Source organism: Panicum virgatum, chromosome 9K (genome assembly GCF_016808335.1).
Source record: "Panicum virgatum strain AP13 chromosome 9K, P.virgatum_v5, whole genome shotgun sequence".
Taxonomy (NCBI): domain Eukaryota; kingdom Viridiplantae; phylum Streptophyta; class Magnoliopsida; order Poales; family Poaceae; genus Panicum; species Panicum virgatum.
In genome coordinates, this window is record NC_053144.1 from 59,692,500 (window position 1) to 59,715,148 (window position 22,649).

The 22,649-nt window shown below is 53.6% G+C and overlaps 5 protein-coding genes and 1 pseudogene across 6 annotated transcripts; 5 read left to right on the forward strand and 1 right to left on the reverse strand.

Annotated features, from left to right (window-relative positions):
* The first annotated feature begins 1,702 nt into the window (after window positions 1–1,702).
* On the forward strand, window positions 1,703–3,718 carry LOC120652876 (annotated as a pseudogene).
* A 711-nt stretch (window positions 3,719–4,429) lies between these two features.
* LOC120652877 lies at window positions 4,430–5,929 on the forward strand. The gene is made up of 2 exons (XM_039930811.1): window positions 4,430–5,415; window positions 5,829–5,929. Exons 1-2 carry the CDS (start codon window positions 4,994–4,996, stop codon window positions 5,869–5,871), a joined length of 465 nt encoding a protein of 154 aa, XP_039786745.1. The 5' UTR covers window positions 4,430–4,993; the 3' UTR covers window positions 5,872–5,929.
* On the forward strand, window positions 5,661–9,077 carry LOC120652875 (tropinone reductase homolog At5g06060-like). 2 transcript variants are annotated; one of them, XM_039930810.1, is made up of 5 exons: window positions 5,672–6,164; window positions 6,252–6,459; window positions 8,156–8,372; window positions 8,477–8,583; window positions 8,698–9,077. In XM_039930810.1, the coding sequence occupies exons 1-5, from the start codon at window positions 6,064–6,066 to the stop codon at window positions 8,887–8,889; spliced, it is 825 nt and encodes a 274-aa protein (XP_039786744.1). In that variant the 5' UTR covers window positions 5,672–6,063; the 3' UTR covers window positions 8,890–9,077. The 2 variants fall into 2 exon arrangements, with proteins under 2 accessions (XP_039786743.1, XP_039786744.1); XM_039930809.1 differs by having other exon boundaries at window positions 5,661–6,459.
* Window positions 9,078–9,165: 88 nt separating this feature from the next.
* Window positions 9,166–12,056, forward strand: LOC120652879 (tropinone reductase 2-like). The gene is made up of 3 exons (XM_039930812.1): window positions 9,166–9,367; window positions 9,466–9,655; window positions 11,582–12,056. The coding sequence occupies exons 1-3, from the start codon at window positions 9,267–9,269 to the stop codon at window positions 11,594–11,596; spliced, it is 306 nt and encodes a 101-aa protein (XP_039786746.1). The 5' UTR covers window positions 9,166–9,266; the 3' UTR covers window positions 11,597–12,056.
* A 3,202-nt stretch (window positions 12,057–15,258) lies between these two features.
* Window positions 15,259–15,873, reverse strand: LOC120648189 (laforin-like). Its single transcript, XM_039924926.1, has one exon. The coding sequence runs from the start codon at window positions 15,871–15,873 to the stop codon at window positions 15,259–15,261; it is 615 nt and encodes a 204-aa protein (XP_039780860.1).
* Window positions 15,874–19,322: 3,449 nt separating this feature from the next.
* Window positions 19,323–21,223, forward strand: LOC120652880 (probable protein phosphatase 2C 30). Its single transcript, XM_039930813.1, has 3 exons — window positions 19,323–19,837; window positions 19,945–20,286; window positions 20,404–21,223. Exons 1-3 carry the CDS (start codon window positions 19,514–19,516, stop codon window positions 20,911–20,913), a joined length of 1,176 nt encoding a protein of 391 aa, XP_039786747.1. The 5' UTR covers window positions 19,323–19,513; the 3' UTR covers window positions 20,914–21,223.
* Window positions 21,224–22,649: the final 1,426 nt, after the last annotated feature.

Genomic DNA, 22,649 nt, shown 5'->3' on the forward strand with positions numbered 1-22,649 from the left:
GAGGAATTTCAAAAAATAAAAAAGAAAGTTATAAAATAAAAAAGCTAGAAGATCAAGCTTCAATCTTCTTCTTCATTCCTGCTTCAACCTTGTAATATATTCAAGCAGCACCAATCCATCACATCTCTTGTCTACTTAGAAACTTGATGTTTGGATCGTCTGTTACTTGTCAAATCTTTTCAGATCAACTTTTGCCTAGCACAAGAGTATGAAGAAATATCGACATCACCTCAAGTTAGGTAGTGGCACCACGAGGTGTCACCAATGTCAGTTACAGCGTAATACTGGAAAAGAATTACCTCAGATGGTTTTCTATAGCACCCGATGATACCATGAACATGTAGAGAGCGCAATGGTAAAACCTCCAAAAAGAAAATCAGCGCAAGCAGCGTCGCCATTGCCGATCGGCTTGAGACCGGACTAGTATTTTTTCCTGTGCTCCCAGTAACACCTTGTACCACGCGCCAGCCGGTGGTTTGTCTCCAAGGCAGAGCCTCCACACTGGCTCCACGGTTGAGGCGAGACCGGCCTCAACGGCCACGAAACCAGCGCCGCCTCCCCAACCGCCGCTACTAAGGGCAATTTCAGTGGGAGTGTCATAACAGTGTCATAGATATTAAATTTGCTAATATATACCAATAGTATGAGGAGAGAGAAGAGATGAGTGTCATGAAATATGAGAGGAGTGTCATCACCATGACACTCCATTAGCACGATTCTTAAGATTTCAGTCCAGATAATTGTGTCGATGACACTCCCACTGAAACTGGCCTAATAAGCTAGAGCTCAATATTTCCCGATGAAGTGAGCAGGTGGATCTCAATTCTCTTACCACGCTGGCGACAACTTCAAGTACGGGCTCCTCCTGGCCTTCACTGGGAGCACGCTGGCAACTGCTATTTGGCTGTCTGTATATATCATCGATGGATCTAAACTGTTGTACAACTGCCTATTTGGCTATATATATATATATATATATATATATATATATATATATATATATATATATATATATATATATATATATATATATATATATACTAGGCGTATAGCCCGCGCATTTGCGTGGCTAGTATTGAAAATTTAAAAATTTGTATGTTGTTGTATTCTTACTTAGAGGTTATATTAACTTTTTATCATACATCATCATGTTTATTATCGTAAATTATATTTTATTGTTGATTAAAATAATTCAACTATGATATACCTATAATAACAATTTGATTAGTTGAGCTTTAATAATATTTTGCAGATAATTATTCTTATTTTTATTTTATTTTAATTAATTATTGTTAGTTTTAGTTTTTATTAATAATATATATTTGTAACTAATACATAGCTAAATGATATTTTATATTTATTTTTTCATAATGGCATTGGCGGGTGATTTTTAATTAGACACATGAGTATTTTAGGTTAATTTTTATCGTAATAGCAGTGGTGGGTAATTTTTATCGTAATGGCAGTGGTGGGTAATTTTTATTTTTTTATTTTCTCCGATTAATGTGAGAATTTCTAGGCCTTGAGAGCGAACGTGGAGGCTCCGTTTGTTAGCCAAATAATAAGATAATAGATTGGAACGACCACAACTTCACAAGATCTTTATCTGCTCCATGAACGTGAGGACGTGCCGTGCGGACGCCGTTCTGTCGCGGAGTTCAGTGGGCACCGCACTATGCACGTACCTGGAACTCGTGGGGCTCCTGTGTCATACGGCAACGCATACGTCACGCAATACGAATTGTGCGCAGTTGCAGTTTTGAGCTGGAAGATGGCCACGGCAGACACCGCCGCGCCCAGCGCCGGGAGGTGGACTCTTCACGGCACGGCGGCCCTTGTCACCGGCGGCACCCGCGGCATCGGGTAACCGACTCGCAACTCCCCGTCTCGTCAGATTTCAGCCCGGCGTCAACCCCGATTGCTTGTGCGTCCGTGTGATGCGCGCGCGTGCAGGCGTGCGGTGGTGGAGGAGCTGGCGGCGCTGGGGGCGGCCGTGCACACCTGCTCCCGCAGGGAGGAAGAGCTGCACGAGCGACTGAAGGAGTGGGAGGCCAAGGGGTTCCGCGTCACCTGCTCCGTCTGCGACGTGTCGGTTGGGGAGCAGCGCGAGCGCCTGCTCCGCGACGTCGCGGGCCGCTTCGGCGGCAAGCTCAACATCCTTGTGAGCTTCTGATTTACTTCCAAGCATCTTCGATCTCAACCAATTGCCAAGTTTATAGAGCTGATTAGGCTTAGGCCGCCGCAACATCAGCTGATTTCATTGACAAATATCTGGAACATTGTAGCGATCCCTTCATCTATAAAGTAGGATCGTACCTCATTTCTGAACATTTGTTTCAGTCGTTTGTGTACTCTGGACATTTGACGCCTGAACTCTACATGATATCAAACAGAATCAGAAAAGCGCCGGTTCTGTTTAATTTCTTGCACCTCTATGTTTACAGTTTGTGTGCATTACATTGTGCTGACTGTCAGACTTTGATTTCTCATCTCCTTTCCTCATTTTGGTCACGCAGGTAAACAATGTGGGAACGAACTTTACAAAGCCAACCACTGAATATTCAGCAGACGAATACTCATTTATAATGGCCACGAATCTTGAGTCTTCATACCATCTTTGCCAACTCGCACACCCTCTGCTCAAAGCATCTGGGTCAGGCAGCATCGTCTTGATATCGTCGGTCTCCGGAGTGGTGGGAGTATCTAGTGGTTCCATCTATGCCATGACAAAAGGTAACTGGAACAGTTTGCTCAGAATATGCTGCAATTTCCATGGACACCACAGGTTACCATGATCACGTGAAAACTCTGGTAAATATGTTCAGGTGTAAGGAACCAGCTGGCCAAGAACCTAGCATGTGAATGGGCCAAGGACAACATAAGAACCAACTCTGTTGCACCTTGGTACATCAAAACGTCCCTAGTGGAGAAGGTAAGGTCTGAAACGTCAAGTATTCACTAGAAATTCATATAGTCTGCTAAAACTTTGAATCAAGAAGTTGAGACCGAATTGCTGGGTACACTAATTGTTCTTCCTATGCATCTGTTGCTGACCAAACTGTAAATACTTAACACATCGATCCGGAACATCCTTGATCGCAGCTTGCTTTGCAGGTTACTAATCTCAGTTAGCAGTTTCGCTATAGCTGCATTGTGACTGACAATCAGAAACTGGAGACGTAGGATTTCTTCTGACTTGGTATATTGTTTTCTGTATGATTCTTCAGGATTTGGCAAAGCAAGAATTTCTGGATAACCTGATGCGTCGAACTCCAATGCGGCGTGTGGGCGAACAGTGTCATCACTTGTGGCGTTTCTCTGCATGCGCGGCTCGTCCTACATCACCGGGCAGACGATCTCCGTTGACGGTGGAATGACTGTTAATGGGTTCTACCCGGCGCAGGACTAGAAGAACAAAGCTACTAGATGTCTGGATCGGTGTTAGTGTGACAAGAACAAGGGGTGTATATGTGATGCAGTGTGTAATGTGGGAGTGTGGGACTCCGCTCCCTCACAATGTCAGATTGTCAGAGGTGCCTCCCACTAGCTTCCTGTAAAGAGACTGTAAGAGCCGGATATGTTCTCCCCACTCCCCATCCGGCCGTTGTCTAAAGATCTAGAAACTTAATCTAGATAATCTAAAGATCAGACTAAAAAAAGGCAGCTCTAATTTTATAGAATTTTAAACCAAAAGATATATAAATATTAAATTAGATTATGAAAAGAATACTAGAATTATGATTTGTTACTATCATTCGACCATGGTGGTCGGCAGAGCCGTGGCGGCGGCTACCCTCCGCCAGCTTCCCTCGTGTTTGTCTGGATCTACTGCTTGCTTCTTTACTGTATCGATGTCTTTTTTTTCTTTGTTTTCTTTTCTCTCGTAAATTTCTCTCATAGAATAGAAAGAGCTACGGAGAAGGGAGAGAGGAGATAGAAGATCCTGCGACTAGGGGTGGTAAGGCTGTTCACACTGGTTGTCCTTTATATTCTTCCTCTAAAAGAATTATTCTATCCTGGTTATCGAGATTCTCTCCTCTATGCTCAATTCTTCTGCATCCATCCATCCTCTATATCTTCATTTATACCAACTGCCACAAGTGAGACACACATCTCATTTATTTTTCCCTCTTTTTTTTACCACCCCTGCCCTTCTCCCCATCTCCCTCCGCTCTCGCTCGCCGCCCTCCTCCCTGCGCGCCCCTCCAGCGGCCTGGCAGCCTCCGCCTCCTTGAGCTCGGGCGGCGCGGCGGCGGCAGCGGAGGCCCGCGCGACTCCCCGGGCCGGAGCAGCTCGCCGCTGGACGGAGGCCCCGACGACGCGCGGCCGAATGGAGGGCCCCTGGCACCCTCCCTCCGGCAGCCGGCGGCGGTCCCTCCCTCCTCTCCTCCCCACGCCGACTCCACCCCATACCCTACTATATCCGCCCCCCTCCCCCCGAAGTTTGCTGGGTCCGCCGGCAGCCCCTCCCCTAGCGGCCGCGGCGAGCTCCCTCCCCGGCTCCTCCATCCCCTAGCGGCGGGCCGGGGGCGGCTTCACCGTCGCGGGGCGGATCCAGGGGGTGGGGTGGCGGCCGAGGTGGGGCCAGCCCACTCTCGTCGACGCGCGGGCGCCAGCTCCTAGCGTGGAGAGGAGGGAGGGTGGGGCAGCCGGAGGGTGGACGGCCGCCAGCGACATCTGCCCCCCTCGATTCCTCCCTCCCGGCGAGCAGGGTGCTTCCCTTTGGTCCTCGTCACGGGCGCCCCTGGAGCTCGCCACCGCCCCCTGCCTCCTCGCCACCCGCCCTAGAGCTCGCGGCCGCCGCTGGAGGGAGGAGCAGGGGCGGCGGCCGCCGAGGACGAGGCGGCGGTGGCCGAGGACGCGACGGCGTCCTACGCCCCTCCCTCTCCCTTCCATCTCGCGCGCCCCTCCCTCTCGCGAGCAGGCGACGGCCGCGCGGTGGGGCGGATGCGGCCGATGGCGCGCGTCTCCTCCATCCCCCTTCTTCCCCGGCATGCGGCCTTCATCCCCCAGCTCGCAGCGGTGGGCGTACGCACGGGCGGGCCGTGGAGGCGGCGCCCGACAAACGCGGAGCGGCGCGCGCGGGAGGGCGTCGCGGCACGGCGGAAGTGGGGCGGCATGCGCGGAGGCGAAGGCTGAGAGGCGTGTGCGTCGAGGCTCCTCCCTCCTCCTGCGCGAGCCTCTCCCATGGCGGCCTCGAGTACGCCTCCCTGGTGGCCTCGAGCGCGCCAGCCATGGCGGCCTCGAGCTCCACCGCCGCCTCGACGAGATCCACCCCGTCCAGCACGCCGGCCGCCTACGTCCCTCGCTAATTCCTCCTCTCCGGCTGCAGGCCTCCCTCCTCGGAGCCGGCTCCCTCCCGGCGGCGGCGATGGCATCCGAACGGGCGCGCGACGCCGCAATCGTCCTTGCGAGGTGGGGCCGATGCGGGGTAGGGGACGTCCGTTGCCTCCGGTTGATTTAGGGGAAACAAGGGCCTCCGCCACCGTCCCGGACGGGATAGGGGACGCCGCTACAGCGGTTTTTCCGTTAACCGCATCCTCCAGGAAAGGATACGGGACATCAGTGCAAACAGTCTAATGGGCCATGTCTCTAGTGGCATCTTCACAGCCCATTAAGATTTTTAAATTTTTTAGATCAAAATCGTATAAGATTAGAGCCCAGTTCTTTTAGGGCCCGGTACTTAAATTTTTAGTTCGAAATTTTGAGCCTTTAACGTCCCTACCTGCGACCAAGTACAAGACATTCATGAATTTTGAGTGCTATTATTTCTGTTTTACTCGTTTATGCAAATGAATGGGCTCATGAATTTGTCATCTTTCCAGCAGGGCTATTGTGGTCATTAAAAGTGTTATCCCCATCCAAACCTGATACATGCGAAACATAAGAAAGGGAATACCATCACATATCCTTTTCCGTTAACCTACCGCGACATGTTCCATACAATATCCAAACGCCATCTTATGATGAATTCATAGGGGGTAGAGATCCGCATCTCACCCTATCGATCAGCGACTGAGTACAGAAAGGCCACAGAGACCGGCCGGGAGCAGCAGCAGCGAGATGGCGGCGGCGGAGTCCTCGGGCACGGCGATAGGGTCCTCGGGAAGATGGGCCCTCCACGGCAAGACGGCCCTCGTCACCGGCGGCACGCGCGGCATCGGGTACGGCTCCCCCCCAAACACCCATCTCGTTTCTTCCGCACTTGCAAGCCGGCCACGGAGGTTCACCCGAGGTCGCGTGCGCCGCAGGCGTGCGGTAGTGGAGGAGTTGGCGGCGCTGGGGGCGGCCGTGCACACGTGCTCCCGGAAGGAGGAGGAGCTCGGCGAGCGCATCAAGGAGTGGGAGGCCAGGGGCTTCCGCGTCACTGGCTCCGTCTGCGACCTCTCCGCGCGTGACCAGCGGGAGCGTCTGCTCCGCGAGGTCGCCGATCGTTTCGGCGGCAAGCTCGACATCCTCGTGAGTCAGAATAAACTCTGACTAGTACTGTTTTTTAGAAACAAAGGCAATCTGCCGGTCCCATTTTTTACTAAAACAAAGCAACTAATGTTCTTACAATTTAAGCATAGTTTGTGGCTCATCCTACCAGAACCAGCAACCTACAGGCTACAGCCACTAGTCCTGCACTCCTGCATAACAGAGGTTGCAGAGCCAAACTTCTCATCCAGTTTAACTTGTCTACACAACATTCCGGAATCTGTCCTAAAAAAAACATTCCGTAATCTGCATCTCCAGTTACTGTTAAGACAGACCGAACGCTCCCCTGGCGTACACGCACAATCAATCTGCTCTTTGCAACTTCTTCATTGGATCGTGATTAGAAACAATTTCTTCAATGACACCTTGACTCCTTGAGGAGCCATGCCATCACTCCACCATCACAACAAATCTCCCTGATAAATTTGGTGTTAATCTCAGCACCATCCTAATCTCCTGCAATTGTTCGTTCTGAAAAATAAATTCATTATGCATCAGTCGAATACTCCGCCCAACTGAGAACCAATTGCTGCATTTTTCTTTTGACCAAGCCATTTAGAAGCAACTGACTCATAGTTTGCACCACATCTGTCTCCAACAAAATCTAACATATAATTCAAAATATGTCTAGCCACATCACAATAAAAAGTTAGTGCGCTATTGATTTTTTTATCACATTACAGTTCAGTGTTTTTTCAGTTCCCCTCTCCTTTTCAGATTATCTACACTCAGAACATCTGAACTCTAGTTGGAATAGCAACCTTCCACAATGCATGAATATACATAGAATAACCCCTCTGAAGTTAATAACATCGTAAAAGACATTGTCACTTGTGAGGTATAAATGCTATTGCTTTCATACTGCCAAACTGAAGCATCAACATCATCAGTTAAGTTCAACTAGATCATACCATTTTGTCATGATAGTAGGAGAACTGTTCTCTTAAAAGACAGCATTAGCTCTTGCCCATTCCAAATATAATTCTACCCTCCTTATTAATTATACTATAAAATCTAATTGTACTGTTAAAGAAGCAGTTTCAAACCAAATTTCTTCCAAAGGTCTAAACCTTAGATGTTTTCTTCATTCCAATGGTAACCAAACTTAATTGCCTTTGCTGCCCAAGGAATCATTTCCTAAAGGAAGAAGCATTATTGAATTTGATGGACTATGGATAAAAGCCCCCACCCCTCCCACTATAACACCTGGGTTTTATGGTCGGGTTGGCTAGGTGGGGCGCGCTAACTTGGTATCAAAGCCGAGGTCCTGGGTTCAATCCCTCCCGGCCACGCATTTCCGCTGCGCGATTTCCCCTGCGTCTCTCGTGTGCTGAGACCTGCTGCGGGCTACGCCGGGCACTAGAACCTGCTGCGGGCTACGCCGGGCTCGCACGCCGTAGGGGGAATGTTGGACCAAGGATAAAGGCCCCCACCCCTCCCACTATAACACCTGGGTTTTATGGTCGGGTTGGCTAGGTGGGGCGCGCTAACAGAATTCATGATCAGAAAAATACTAAGGCTGAATTTAACTTCTTCATGGCGGCACTATGTTAATGGATGGAATATTTCAATTACATTTGTATGTGCAACTTATTTGTAGACCCTACAATTTTCTTATTGCAAAATCTGAATCTGTTTCATGCTGATTTTTCCTGGCTTTCTTCATTTCAATTTGCAGGTAAACAATGTGGGAACAAACATAAGGAAACCAACTACTGAATTTTCTGCAGAGGAATACTCCTTTTTGATGGCTACTAATCTTGAATCTGCATACCACTTGTGCCAAATTGCACATCCTCTTTTGAAATTATCTGGGTCAGGCAGCATTATCTTCATTTCATCTGTCGCTGGAGTGGTGGGCATCTTCAGCGGAACTATATATGCTATGACTAAAGGTGACAGTCGTAGTTCAATACTAAACAGCCTTCTATTTCTTGACCACACATGAATAGAAGGTGTTATGGATTTGTGGCATGACCAGCTAAAATTCTTTGTTTAGGTGCTATTAATCAGTTAACGAAGAACTTAGCATGTGAGTGGGCAAAGGACAACATAAGAGCCAACTCTGTTGCCCCCTGGTACATTGCGACTTCACTTACGGAAGGAGTAAGTATCTTATTTTTGTTGTTCATATTGTCATATTAAGCTACTATCCTATTTTGGCTCACTAGGTTGTAAACCTAAACCCTCCTAACCTCAGATTACTTCTTCTTTTTTCAGCTTTTGGCAAATAAGAATTTTGAGGAGCAAGTTGTGAGTCGAACTCCGCTTGGACGTGTCGGAGAACCTGGGGAAATATCAGCACTCGTTGCTTTTCTTTGCATGCCGGGTTCCACTTACATTACTGGCCAGACGATCTCAGTTGATGGAGGTATGACTGTGAATGGGTTTTATCCAACCAAACCCTTCTAGGTGTAGGTTACCATGGTGGTTTTCTTTTAAGTTGAAACAAACCTAATAATATGTATGTATTATGTAAAGGTGATCATATCATGTATCGATCCATGATTATTGTTCAATGCATAATTATATCAGAACCATGTGAAAAATGCTGTGTCAGATTTGATCAGCGATCTGCAAATCTGCGATTTTGCCAACCAGTTCAGCTAGTTAAACATTGAGCAGCTACTAACAAGTGGGATCACAAAATAGTGCATTCCATTTTGTAATCCCAAATGTTGTTGCCACCCCCCCCCCCCAAATCAATGTAAATCTTTGGGTCAGCCGTCAGCAATCGAGAGCACGCATGGAAAGGCCAGTAGCCAGACTTATCTGGAAGAAGCATACAGATGGCCGCTGCAGATATTGACAGGCACACTATTGGGGTGCCAGTGAGATGGGCACTACATGGCAAGATGGCCCTCGTCACTGGTGGAACCCGGCGCATCAGGTAAGACTTCCCTCTAACACTTCTCTGACTCCATTCCACCAGAGCAGCTACAACACCTTCACATGCTAACTTGTGCGCGCGCGCTTGTGTTCGGATAGGTGTGCGGTGGCTGAGGAACTCGCGGCGCTGGGGTCCGGGCCACCGTGCACATGTGGTCCTGGAAGGAGACAGCTTGGTGAGCACCTCCAGGAGTGGGAGGCAGGGCCCAGGAGGTTCTGCAACCTCTCCATGTGGGTCCATCTGCTCCGAGAGGTCGCCGACCACTTCGGTGGCAAGCTTGACATCCTTGTAAGTGTGAAATAACCCCTCAATCCCGTTTCCCGTCAGTTTATCCATCTTTCCTTAATCCACTATGCTATATTGATACTGCATCCATTATTTTTACCTGTGGAATTAGAATATGTGTACTTAAGCATCTAAAACTTCTGACTGCTAATACACATAGAAACATGCTTGGCAACAGTCAAAGTTTAGATGATGAAGTTGTGGTTGGATTAGGATTTGGAATTTGATTTTTGGTTAGGCCAAGAGTAAGTTATATGGCATGCTAACATTAATGAAGATATGAATGGTTGAGATTGTGCCTACCTTCTGCAAAGAGCAAGTCCCTCCCGAAGTCCTGAGATTTTCATTGATGGGCTTAAATCGGTCTCTCAATGTTTTATCCTCATCCCATGCAAAATGAGACTAAACCCCTATTTTCACATTCATTCAAACCAAATGACAAAGAGTGAAGCAAGATTGTAGATTTCTCACGTGGAAATGAGATTAGTAAAAATGTAGAATTGTCAATTTTTTTTACTGAAATCCACCAGCAGACCCTAACTTTAGCGCATTTTTTTCATCCATGTTTCAAACTCTCAAAATGCATATCCATCCCTGGTCCAAACCATCCTAATTCTAACTCACCTGTGTGGCATGCTAACCCATTTGGGGTCAGCATGCATGCAAGTTACACTAATTAGGATGATTCGGTCATTTGGACCTCCAGTGATAGATTCTGTTAAATTACGAACTCATATTTACATTTTTAGAGTTAGGGTATGGATGAGAATGCTGAATGTGGGAGGTTTTAGGGATCTCTGGCAAACTTCATTTAAAAGTTTTTTGTGGTTATTTTCTATGGGGGGAGGTGTATAGTGGAGACTACGTCAACATGAATATTTCCATAACAAAATGTTCAAATTCCATGGAACTAGTTTCTTTTATCAGCAACATGGATGGCATTGTGAACACCAATTCTGGAGCATTTGAGATTTTTGAGTGAGCGAATTTAGGCAGCAAGAGAAAACCAGAAGTATGAGGAGGCTATTCAAGTAATGCACCAATGCTAATGACATCCTTTAACTTTAATTGTTTGACATGGCCAATCAAGTAAGATCTTTAGGCTTCTTTTTTATAGGAACTATAATATGATCATTATTAGCTGAAAACTACCATCAAATCATAGGAAAGTAAGGTTTCTGTTGATTGCACATTGCAGATTGGATCAAAGAAACCATCACCAAGTTAGGTTCATTTTTGTATTACCTCACACATAGTAGAATGTTCAAGTTAGGACGTGCAACTGACACAAACTTTAAGACTTGGCATTTTGGGTCTTGTGGTTCATTTATGGGGCGTTTGGTTTTGCATCATGAGGTGCTCCTACGGATGATCCGTAGCTACATCTCTGTTTGGTTTGAGTCATGGGACCGTACCTACATCCAAGCCTAACGCTTTGTTTGGTTTGAGTCACGGGATCATTCCATCATCCATTGTTGGTGACAAGTGAAAATCCAGAATCGACTCATTCTCCGTGACACTGTCCATTTTGTATGTGGGGCTGATTCATGCCCGATCCCGATGAGTCCGTCTGTAAAACCAAACACGCTATTAAGAATTTATCTTTACATCTTAACAATGTCAAGAGGAGACTTGACTGGTATGATGTGAAAGAAGGTTGCCAAGACCAGGAAAAAGAATCGAATGGAAATGTTTTGTTTTGTGTATATGTGCCGGCATGGTTGAATTCATGATCAGAGAAATGGTAAGATTGCAATGGAGCTATCTATACACTATTTTGACTGAGTGAAGATTTTCATTGGGGATCTCCAGTTCTCCACTCTATGGTTTGATATTTTTGTTGCACCGCTGTGATTCGATATTCAAACAAACTGAGCTTACAAGTTATAAACTCCCTCCTATCCTCTGATAACTGCTGTTTCTGTGCAGTTTTTTGGAAAATAAGGATTTTGAGAAGTTGGGAGTCGAACTCGTCTTGGAACAGCACAGAAACACGTTGCTTTCTGCTGAGGAAAGTAGCTGGTTGTGCTCTTGGAACTTGGAAGTTGGATAAAACCTAATACTAAAATGGTATTTTCTCCGTTCCAAATGGTAAGACATCCCAAAAATCTAGGAGAGTCAAAGCAATCTTAAGTTTGACCAAGATTATAGAGAGAAATATAAAGATTTATGAGATCAAATTGATGTACTAAGAAAATATAACTAATAAAAAATCTAATGGTGCTTAGTTTATATAATAAATATTATTTTTCTATTATATAAATTTGGTCAAACATAAAAAAAATTAACTCAACAAGATTGTTGGAATGTCTTGTAATTTGGAACCGAGAGAGTAGTAATGTTTACATTCCATTATCCATCCATGATTGTGGTTCGTTGTACAGTTGTTCACGAACCTCGGGAAGAAGGGTTGTGGTTGCATTGGATTGGTGCGCTGCAAATCTGTTGGGGCGGCCAACCTCTTCCGCCAGTTAATTTCATCCACGATCGGTTCTAGACGTTCAGTGTTAGGTCTGAGGTCTCATAACTCTCACAATGTCCTCGAGCATGGTTGCAGGTGGCCCAAGTTAAATGCTTCGTGTGTGAGCTGTCCCGAGCCCTCCAAGGACAACGGCAGGTGAGTAACTCGAACGCAGCGTCCAACACTTGGCACCCCGGACGCTGCTCGGACAGCTGTTGGTGAGCGGACACTCGCAAAATGGTCGCCACCCGGACAACACAGCGTAAACACCGAGATGCTGCGGTATACGCATACCCCTACTGTGCAGCCCCGATCGCATCAGGGGAAGGAAAACGGCAGAAAAAATCGACGTGCAAGCTCATCGTTAAAGGCTTTTCCCCCCCTGTTTGCGCGCGCGCGCGAGAGAGATAGAAAGAAAAGTGCTTCGGCGAAAAAGAAAAATCTCGTGCGCGAATCCGAGGACCCAGCAGCGCGATCTCCGTGACCGCGACGTCCCGGCCCGGGCCGCCGAACACGTTGCGCGGCGGCACCACCCCGGCCCGCGAGGCCGCAACACCTCCGCCTCGCGCGATCTCGGCGCGGATCCTGCCGGAGCCGAGCTCCCCGACGCCGAGACGGGCGACGCGATGCGTTATTGCGGCCGCGTGCCGTCGCCGTCGTGCCGGCTTTTTCAGTTTTTACGTGGCGAGCGGCCGCGCGTCGGGCACCGGCAGAGAGGCCCGGGGGTGTCGTGGTCCCAAAGCAAGAGAGCCAGGCCGGGCCCCGGCATGCCGGATGGAACGGGGTTGCGTCGCGAGCCATTTCGCCAGGCGCCTTGCACGGCCCCGAAACCTGAAAGAAAAAAAGAAAAGAAAAGAGACGACTAGTACTCTGTGACTGCTCGCGTGATTCGACGGATGCGTCTGAAAGATACCTTGCCGTATTGATGCTCTGGGAAAAGCCGTGCTGCACAGGCGAAAGGCCCGCGAGTGCCCGTGGCGATCGCAACGGCAAAAGGTCGAGGTTGTGCGACGAAACTGCCCCTAGTTTTTTCTGCATGCTGATGATTTCTACTTGACTCATCGTTATCAAAAGTCTTCTATACTTTCGTTCCATGATGGGGCTCGTATAGTCGTATTCCTATGCTTTTCAGGCCATCAGACAAACAAACAAACCGGAGATTGCCGAGCTGCTGACGTGCTGATTTCACGAAACCGATCCCGCACACTACCTCAGCACAGAGAAAGTTGCTGACGCGAGCCACCACATCGCAGAGACAGGCAGAAGAACAAGGCAGCCTAGAATATCTCAGAACCGTCCATTCCTCTACATGGCTCCCCCTGCCTCGTGTCAGCCAGTAATCGAGCCACCGTATCACCATTCAACCATGGCAAGTTTAACAACAAGGAATCGGGAAGACTGGTAACCGCGCGCAGGCTTTGCGGAATTTGCGTTCCTCGCGGCCAATCGCGCAGGAGGAAAATATCTCGCTCGCCGGAGGAACGGGCCAGGTGGGTGGCTGGCGTCGCTTGGCCGCGGCAGGCCCGTGGCACGAGGCGCCTGGAGCCGTGGAACCCCCGCGAGGTGCGCGCTGACGTGCCGCTGCGTCCGTCCGGGCATGCAGAGCTGGAGGAGCAAGTGCCAGAACCGTCACGCCCGGGTGGCCTACTCTAGCTCGTGTCAGCGCGTAGGGGACCCCGACGTGGGTGGCCTAGCCGCAACCGGGAGGGAGCGCCGGAGCTCACAGACACAGGATGTACTCGTAGTGCACACGGGTCGCCGTATGCCCGTACCCGTATGGTACCCGCACCTGCCAATCAGCCAATGCCATCGGGCATCGACGGTGTCGTGCAGCTGCGTTGCGAAAATTGAAACTTTGGCGCGCGCAACGCGTATCTGGATTTCAGGCTCAAGGCGGCAGGGGCACACGATTTTACGCCCTTGATTTTCGGGTGTACAGCTCGTGGGGTGGCAACGGCACGGAGCCATTCGTACGCCGCCGTTCATTCTCGATGGTGGCGACAAAGCTCCCCTCTTGTTCCTGCAGGACAGCGGCAGTTGTATCTGGCTGTCCAAAAATATCTAGCTCTCCTGCACATCAAGGGGACGCCTAGGCCTGACACGTCTCCCGTGGCGCGATTAAGCCCGTGCTCGGATTTTAGTACGCGTGTCGTTTAATGGGTGCTGTGACTGCTGTCACCGGACAGAGACTTGCCTGGACCTGGAGCTACGGCCGTCGATATGGAATGTTGGGGTTTTGCATACGATTCGCGGGCAGTATCGACGATGGTGTTTTAGTAGGAGTACTATAGAACACTGCAGCATTGAGTAGCTATCATAGCAGCACTCCACTTGGCGAACGCTAAGGCATCCTGTCATGAACGCAGCACGTACCATACCCGAGAGAGCATGGCTGCACGCCTGTGTTCCGCTGGCACCCATTAAAGAATCATGTAAAGAAAAAGCGACGGCGGTACAAGCAATGAAGGAGCCAAGTTACCCCGAGAAGAAAGTCATTTGATTAGTATTAAAATATGACAACCACCTTAAGTTTTCCGTAATTTGCCATTGTTTGATCACAAATATTGACATGCCAACATTTATTTAGATATGAAACAATTGGCAGCTAAATTTTATTGGTATATCCTGATTTTGATTTGACAAAAATTAACCTCCAGCTCCAATAAATCATGCCAAATAAACAGCCGCACGGGGCCGGAGCACCAGGCGGCCCGGACGACGACAGCTAGAGGCGCCAGCAGCTGTAGCCCGTACACCGCCCCTCGCCGGTCCGCCTCCACGTGTCCTGCGCCCGCGCCTACCCTGCCGACCTCACGCTTAGAGCAAGCCCAATAAGCTTGTCGATACGCCAAACCATGTCATCTGTGCTCAACAGTAGTACAATAAGGCTCTCCGCAGCGGGCTCTGTAAGCCGCGCGGTAATCAACTTACAGATGGATTTACAGAAGAAAAGAGCTGCAGCGGTGCACTGCCTCCGGATATGTAAAACGGAGAGTCATTCCGTTTTCTCCAAATCTACCGCGATACAGAGCGCGTGCTACCTCGCCTCCGGGCCCATTCGCAACCGCCGCGTGCCCGGATCTCCGCCCAGCTGCAATCCGGCCGAGAGAGAGGATCCGGGAGCAGCTCGTCGGGGCCGCACGCGTCATGGTTGGCAGCCGAGCTCGAGCTGAGGAGGCGGCGGAGCGCCCCCGCCGTCGCGACGACTCCGCCTCCGAGCTCCCCGTCGCCGCAGCGGATCTGGCCCGCGCCATGGCCCTGCCGAGATCCGCCATGACCACTTGCTCCCCGGCCCAAGCTCGAGCGCTGCCGTCCGCGCCGTGGAGAGCCGAGCTCGAGCGCAGGGGCGGCGGAGGAGCTCGAGCGCCGAGGAGCGAGGAGGGTTGAGGAGGGCGGGGGACGGCGCGGCCGCCGAGGCTTGACCCGCCGGAGGCCCCTGCTCGCCTCGCCGGCCGACGCCGCTGTGCCCAGGAAGGAGGAGGGAGGAGCCTTGGGGGGCGGCGTGGAGGAGTCGTACGGGCCGCGCGCCGGCCGCCCCGCCACGGGCGTTCCTCTGCGTCGCTGCGAGGCCGCCGCCGGGGGACGGGGCCGCGCCGCGCGTAGGACACCCGGCGCCCACCGCCGCACGCCTGCTTCTCAGCCTGCCCGCGCGCCTGGGGACAGGGGTGGGCACCGCCGGTGGGCAGGGGCTGGTAGCGCTCGCTCCGCCTGCCTGCGGCCATGGGAGGCGAGGGAGGCCGGGCTGCTCGCCGGCCGCCATGGGAGAGGGCCCCGCCGCGCGCATGCCAGGGAGGAGGAGGAGGGGGAAGAGGCCGGCGGCCGGCGCAGGTGTCGAGGCGGGGAGGGAGGAGGCCGCCGCGGCTTGCAGGCCGCCGCTGCGCGCATGCCAGGGAGGGAGGCGCCCCTGCCTCGCCGTAGCCGTGGCCACCCCGCGCGGGCGTGCGCCCCTATCTCGCCGTGGCCGCCCCGAGCGGGCGTGCGCGGCAAGCCGCGCCGGAGATCGGGCTAGTGTGCGGGGAGGGAGTGCGGGACGTGGCGGAGAGAACAAGGGAAGGGGAGGACAGCCGCCTGCACCGTGCCCTTGCTCCCCACGGCGCCGCACCCCTGCTCCCCGCCCACACCGGCTCGGCGGAGCTCGAGCTCGCCGACAGCCGCAGTCCCGAGCCGGGGAGGGAGAGGCATCGCCGGCCTGGGCCCTAGGGAGGCGCGCCGCCGGCCTGGGCGCCGCGAGGGAGACGAAGGGGAGGAGGGCCGCGGCCGCGGCCGCCTGTGTCGGGGAGGAGGGCCGCGCGCGCCGCCGGGCCGGGGAGCGTCGAATCGAGGGAGGGCGGCGACGACGAGGGATCTCTGGGAGCAGAGCTGCAGAGGAGCTCGCGGCATGGGGAGAGAGAAGAAGGGAGGAGAGAGAGGGGGAGGGCGATGGGGTGAGTGGGTGGGTGTGCATGACATGTGGACCCCATAGGCTGGTAGTTGGGATAGAGAGTGAGATAGTGAATGGATGGGTGCGGAGAAACTGAATATAGAGAAGAGAATCTCGATGATCAGACATGAATATTTCTTTTAGAGAATGAATTTGGAGAGTGACGAGTGCGGATAGCCTGAGCTTGTCGCGGGATCCAGCACCAAGCGCGGCAGGATTCCATAAGGTCATGGGGCCCGCCACAACCGCATGCTCCCCTCTCATCACCCATTCACGGTTGCCTGTGCTTGGATTGCAACGGGCCGAAGGTGGGCTCCATTCAAATTAAAAAATAAATATTGGAAGAGACAAGTTTAGGTTATCCGCACTCGTCACTCTCCAAATTCACTCTCTAAAAGGAATATTCATGTCTGGTCATCGAGATTCTCTTCTCTATATTCAGTTTCTCCGCACCCATCCATTCTCTATCTCACTCTCTATCCCAACTACCAGCCTATGGGGTCCACATGTCATGCACACCCACCCCACTCACCCGTCGCCCTCCCCCTCTCTCTCCTCCCTTTTTCTTCTCTCTCCCCATGCCGCGAGCTTCTCTGCAGCTCTGCTTCCGGAGCTCCCTCGTCGTCGCCGCCCTCCCTCGATTCGACGCTCCTCGGCCCGACGGCGCGCGCGGCCCTCCTCCCCGACACCGGCAGCCGCGGCCCTCCTCCCCTTCGTCTCCCTCGCGGCGCCCAGGCTGGCGGCGCGCCTCCCCAGGGCCCCGGCCGGCGACGCCCCTTCCTCCCCGGCTCGGGACTGCGGCCGCCGGCGAGCTCGAGCTCCGCCGTGCCGGTGTGGGTAGGGAGCAGGGGTGCGGCGCCGTGGGGAGCAGGGGCACGGAGCCAGTGGCTGTCCTTCCCCTTCCCTCGTTCTCTCCGCCACGGCCCGCACTCCGGCCAGATCTCTAGCGCGGCTCGCAACGCACGCCCGCGCGGGGCGGCCACGGCTATGGCGAGGCAGGGGCGCCCCCCTCCAGGCCGCGGCGGCGTCTTCCCACCCCGCCTCGGCACCAGCGCCGGCCTCTTCCCCCCTCCTCCTCCTCCCCATCCCTGGCATGCGATTGGCGGGGCCGTCTCCCATAGCGGCCGGTGAGCGGCCCGGCCTCCCTCGCCTCCCATGGCCGCAGGCAAGCGGAGCGAGCGCTACCGCCCCTGTCCGCCGGCGGCGCCCGCCCCTGGCCCCAGGCGCGCCGGCATTCTGCGGAGCAGGCGCGCGTCGGTGGGCACCGGGTGTCCTGCGCGCGGCGCGGCGCGGCCCCATGCCCCCGGCGGCGGCCTCGCGGCGACGCAGAGGAACGCCCGCGGCGGACCGGGGCGGCCGGCGCGCGGCCCGCACGACTCCTTCACGCCCCCTAAGGCTCCTCCCTCCTCCTTCCTGGGCGCGACGGTGTCTGCCGCGCGAGGCGAGCAGGGGCCTCCGGCGGGTCAGATCCCGGCGGCCGCCCCGTCCCCCGCCCTCCTTGACCCTCCTCGCTCCTCGGCGCTCGATCTCCTCCGCCGCCCCGGCGCTCGAGCTTGGGCCGGGGAGCAAGTGGTCATGGTGGATCTCGGCAGGGCCATGGCACGGGCCAGATCCGCGGCGGCGTCGGGGAGCTCGGAGGCGGAGTCGTTGCGACGGCGGTGGCCCTCTGCCTCCTCCTTAGCTCGAGCTCGGCTGCCGGCCACGGCGCGCGCGGCCCCGACGAGCGGCGGCCCCAGCGAGCTGCTCCCGGATCCTCTCTCTCGGCCGGATTGCAGCGGGGCGGAGGTCCGGGCGCGCGGCGGTTGCGAGTGGGCCCGGAGGCGAGGTAGCGCGCTCTGTATCGCGGTAGATTCGGAGAAAACGGAATGACTCTCCATTTTACAGATCCGGGTGCAGTGCACCGCTGCAGCTCTTTTCTTCTGTAAATCCATCTGTAAGTTGTTTACCGCGCGGCTTCCAGAGCCCTCTGCCGAGAGCCTCACTCTCTCTCCTAAATTCTCTCTCCGTCACGTCTGAATCTGCTGATCTGTCTTGGCTATTCGCTCGGGGATCTGCCTTGTTGTACCGGCTCTTAGGCTATCTCCAACCATTCACCCTCTCCAACTCCTCCCAAACGTACTATTTACTATATTTTACTACCTTCCTTTAAAAGATTCATCTCCTATAATTCCTCTCCAACCATTTCCCCATATCTATTCCCCCTATATACTATCACTCATTAACGAACTGTTTATTTATCGTTTTTTAATTTAAAAAATCATATAGTATTTATATTGTCATAATACGTATTATCATCATGTTATGGGGATCAAATGAGATTAATATCATGAAGAAACGGTGTAATTAAAATATAGGAGGAGTTGAACTCATCATGCATAGAGAGTTTCGACCCCTACTTTCGGTGCGGGGTATGGGGGAGTCGTTGGAACTCGTCCAGTTTATCCCCCCACGCAAGGATGCGTCAACCACGGAGACCGGGCCCCTCCCCCCTCCCGCCCGCGAGGTCGCAGCTCCCCATGCCCACACGACCAACGTGTCGCCCGCGCCGCACACCAAACGCCGCGGCGGGCCGGCCGAACAGCCCCGGCCGGCCCCGCTTCCCCGTGGCACGCGGCCGCGCGCCCCAGCTCCCGCCCGCCTGGTGGACGCCCCCTCGCCGCGACACGCGTCCCGGGGGCACGTACCGGCCACGGTCGAGCGCCACGTGGGGCGTATCCGACGGCTCCGGCGCCCCCCGCACAACTGTACCGGTGGCCCCGCCGCGTGGCGCGTGGCGGCCCTGCTTTTTATACCGCCGGAGCACCCAGCCCAACGTCCTCTCGCTCTCAATCAACGCCGCTAGCACAAGGAAAACGAGAGAAGAAGAAGAAGCCGCGGCATTTCCCCTCAGCTTTGCTTGCTTGCTCGCTCGCTCGGCGCGTTCTGGTTGGTTTGATTCGAGGAGATACTCGCGGGATCAGGCTGTTTGTCTCGTCGCTCCATGGCGGAGATCTGCTGCGAGGTGGCGGCGGGGTCGCCGGACCGGAAGGGGGAGTGCGCGGGCGACGCCGGCGGCCGCGCGGCGCGGCGGCGGAGGATGGAGATACGGCGGCTCAGGGTGGTGGCGGAGGACCAGGCCGCGAAGAGGCGGAGGCTGGAGGGTGACGAGGAGGAGGAGGAGGGCGCGAGGGGCCCGGCGCCCAGGTACGGCGTGACGTCGGTGTGCGGGCGGCGGAGGGACATGGAGGACGCGGTCACCACCCGCCCGGGGTTCATCAGCGGCCACCACTTCTTCGGGGTGTTCGACGGCCACGGCTGCTCTCATGTGAGTGCCCGCGCCGCGCGCGCTGCTGCGTCGGAGTGCTCTTGCTCCGATCTCTGCTCTGCTATCGGCCCGCGGAGTGTTTACCGATTGGCTGCATGTGCATGCAGGTCGCGACGTCTTGCGGGGTGCGGATGCACGAGATCGTGGCCGAGGAGGCCTCCGCCGCCACCGCCGCCGGCTCGTCGGTGTCGGACGAGGCGGCGCGGTGGAGGGGCGTCTTGGAGAAGAGCTACGCGCGGATGGACGCCGAGGCCGTCGGCTCAAGGGAGACCGCCGGCCCGGCGCCCACCTGCCGGTGCGAGATGCAGCTGCCCAAGTGCGACCACGTCGGCTCCACGGCCGTCGTCGCCGTGGTGGGGCCGCGCCACCTCGTCGTCGCCAACTGCGGCGACTCCCGCGCCGTCCTCTGCAGCGGTGGCGCCGCTATCCCGCTCTCCGCTGACCACAAGGTACTGCAGATACCAGATAGGGAGAGAATGTTCTGTTTCTTGTAAGTCTATAGCTCATACAGAACCATTGGTGCATACGCGTTGTTCTGAACAAATCTGTATGGCTATTCGTTTCAGCCTGACCGTCCCGACGAGCTCGAGCGGATCCACGCGGCGGGAGGGCGCGTCATCTTCTGGGACGGCGCCCGCGTGTTCGGCATGCTCGCCATGTCCCGGGCCATCGGCGACAGCTACCTGAAGCCGTTCGTGATATCCGACCCGGAGGTGAGGGTGGTGGAGAGGAAGGACGGCGAGGACGAGTTCCTGATCCTGGCCAGCGACGGGCTGTGGGACGTGGTGAGCAACGAGGTGGCTTGCAAGGTTGTGCGCGCCTGCCTCCGGAGCAGGGAGCCGCGCGGCGGGGAGCGGTCGAGCCCGACCTCCAGCCTGAGCCCCAGGCAGAGCAGCGGCGACGAGGAGGCCGCTGCGCCCAGCGACGTCGCGGCGTCCGACAGCGACGGCGAGGGCGGCGAGGACAGGGCCTGCGCCGAGGCGGCCATCCTGCTGACCAAGCTGGCGCTGGCGCGGCAGAGCGCGGACAACGTCAGCGTCGTCGTCGTCAATCTCAGGCGGCGCCGGAGATCGTGACCTGCCGGATCCACCGTACGAGCCGTTCTTGGCTACATTCTCGGCCGCTCCGAATTCAAAATTCGCGTCGACAAAGCACAGATCGAACGGGATGTCAAAGCAAAGATCGAACATGGACTGAGAGATCCTTTGCAGAACTGCAGATTACAGTAGGATTATTGCTAGTTGTTTCTTTAGATTTTTTTTTGAGGCGTCTGGACAGATCAGCCCCCTTTTCTTCCCAAAAAAAAAAAAAGAGCAGCTCATGCCTTTTCCGATGTTTGAAGAAACTTTTATCAAGCGTCCGAGAAATCAGTTGTAAAATACTCCAGTGCTCCTCTCACTAAACCAAATCCTTCCAACCTTCTCTGACTAGATCGCGATGCGCTGCTCCTCCCTCCGGGCTCCGGCTACGTGTTTATTCCTGTTTTAATTTGACCCGCCATGACTGTCCAGAACGGTTTGACGCGTTCGGCGATGCTGCGTCAGACTCGCAACCCGGGATTTAGATTTAAATAAATATACTCCCCGAGCGGATGTTTTCTTCGTGCCGTCTCCAAAAAAAAAGCTCAAGTTTTTTTAATGATTCTGCTCCCAGTTGAACACGTAGAACGTTCAATACGCAGATCGCTCACACGCGCTCGCTGAATTGTGAAATCTAGCGCGTTGTTATCATACTGTTCTTGGTGTCTCCTCCGCCCCGCGCTAGTCGCCGGAAAGCCCCGGCCTCTCCCTTTCCCGGTGCTGGTGGTGGGTGCGGCGAGTCAACAAACAAGCCCCGCTGCTGCCTAAGTCTGGTTCCAACAGTGGGTCTGCAGCCACAGCCACATCAGCGACACGTCAGCTCTCGCCAGTCCACTCGATCCCAGCGCTCCATCAGTGAGCCTGCAGCCTCAGCCCACAGCCACGTCAGCGCCACGTCAGCTTTTCCATTCCAGACTTAACCATTTCAGAACGTGTTCTTTTATAATTTAAATGGACACAATAACCTCATTTTATTAAATTTAAAAATTCGGAAATTACATAAAAATTCGAAATAAAAATTACACGACAATTTAAAATAAAGGAAATTACATAAGAATAAAAAAATTACATAAATCTAATGATGATTTTTGTTCCAAACATGCTCAATCAAATCCATCTGAAGCTGTGAATATACTTGCCCTAATGTCATCGCGGCCTCTCTCTGAAGGCGAATTGCTAGACTCGGCGGTGCGTTGTAGTGGATCGCTGGTCCGACGAAAGAAGTGACAGTCTCATAGTTTTCGTCAAACGATCCGCCTCGCTCGTCATCGATGATCATGTTGTGCAAAATAATGCAAGCACGCATGATCAACCCAAGAGTACGTTGAGAGTAAGAACGTCCGGGAATGGCGAGTATGTTGAACCTCTTCTTCAATATCCCGAATGCACACTCAACATCTTTCCGCACTGATGCTTGCTGCTCTGAAAAAAAACGATGCTTCTCCAGTTGTGGAAGAGGCACGCCCTTCATGAACACCGGCCACGAGGGATATATACCGTCAGCAAGGTAGTATCCCATATTGTACTCATGGTTGTTCACGGTAAAGCGCACCGTGGGCTCCTGTCCTCTAATGGCATCAGTGAACAACGGGGACTGATTGAGCACGTTGATATCGTTGTTGGATCCCGCAACACCAAAAAAGGCATGCCAGATCCAACGGTCATATGAGGCTACGGCTTCAAGGATGATGGTTGGATGCTTGATGTCCCCCTGGTAAATTGGCCCTGCCAAC

Excerpts from the sequence above, each read along its gene's own strand:
- LOC120652877 (XM_039930811.1), top strand. The coding sequence starts at position 4,994 with ATGCGGCCTTCATCCCCCAGCTCGCAGCGGTGGGCGTACGCACGGGCG. Across the intron at positions 5,416-5,828 it reads GCCGCAATCGTCCTTGCGAG|GGCTATTGTGGTCATTAAAA; the intron begins GTGGGGCCGATG and ends TCTTTCCAGCAG.
- LOC120652875 (XM_039930809.1), top strand. The coding sequence starts at position 6,064 with ATGGCGGCGGCGGAGTCCTCGGGCACGGCGATAGGGTCCTCGGGAAGA. Across the intron at positions 6,460-8,155 it reads GCGGCAAGCTCGACATCCTC|GTAAACAATGTGGGAACAAA; the intron begins GTGAGTCAGAAT and ends TTCAATTTGCAG. Across the intron at positions 8,373-8,476 it reads TATATATGCTATGACTAAAG|GTGCTATTAATCAGTTAACG; the intron begins GTGACAGTCGTA and ends TTCTTTGTTTAG.
- LOC120652879 (XM_039930812.1), top strand. The coding sequence starts at position 9,267 with ATGGCCGCTGCAGATATTGACAGGCACACTATTGGGGTGCCAGTGAGA. Across the intron at positions 9,368-9,465 it reads GGTGGAACCCGGCGCATCAG|GTGTGCGGTGGCTGAGGAAC; the intron begins GTAAGACTTCCC and ends GTGTTCGGATAG.
- LOC120648189 (XM_039924926.1), bottom strand. The coding sequence starts at position 15,873 with ATGGCGGCCGGCGAGCAGCCCGGCCTCCCTCGCCTCCCATGGCCGCAG.
- LOC120652880 (XM_039930813.1), top strand. The coding sequence starts at position 19,514 with ATGGCGGAGATCTGCTGCGAGGTGGCGGCGGGGTCGCCGGACCGGAAG. Across the intron at positions 19,838-19,944 it reads ACGGCCACGGCTGCTCTCAT|GTCGCGACGTCTTGCGGGGT; the intron begins GTGAGTGCCCGC and ends ATGTGCATGCAG. Across the intron at positions 20,287-20,403 it reads CGCTCTCCGCTGACCACAAG|CCTGACCGTCCCGACGAGCT; the intron begins GTACTGCAGATA and ends TATTCGTTTCAG.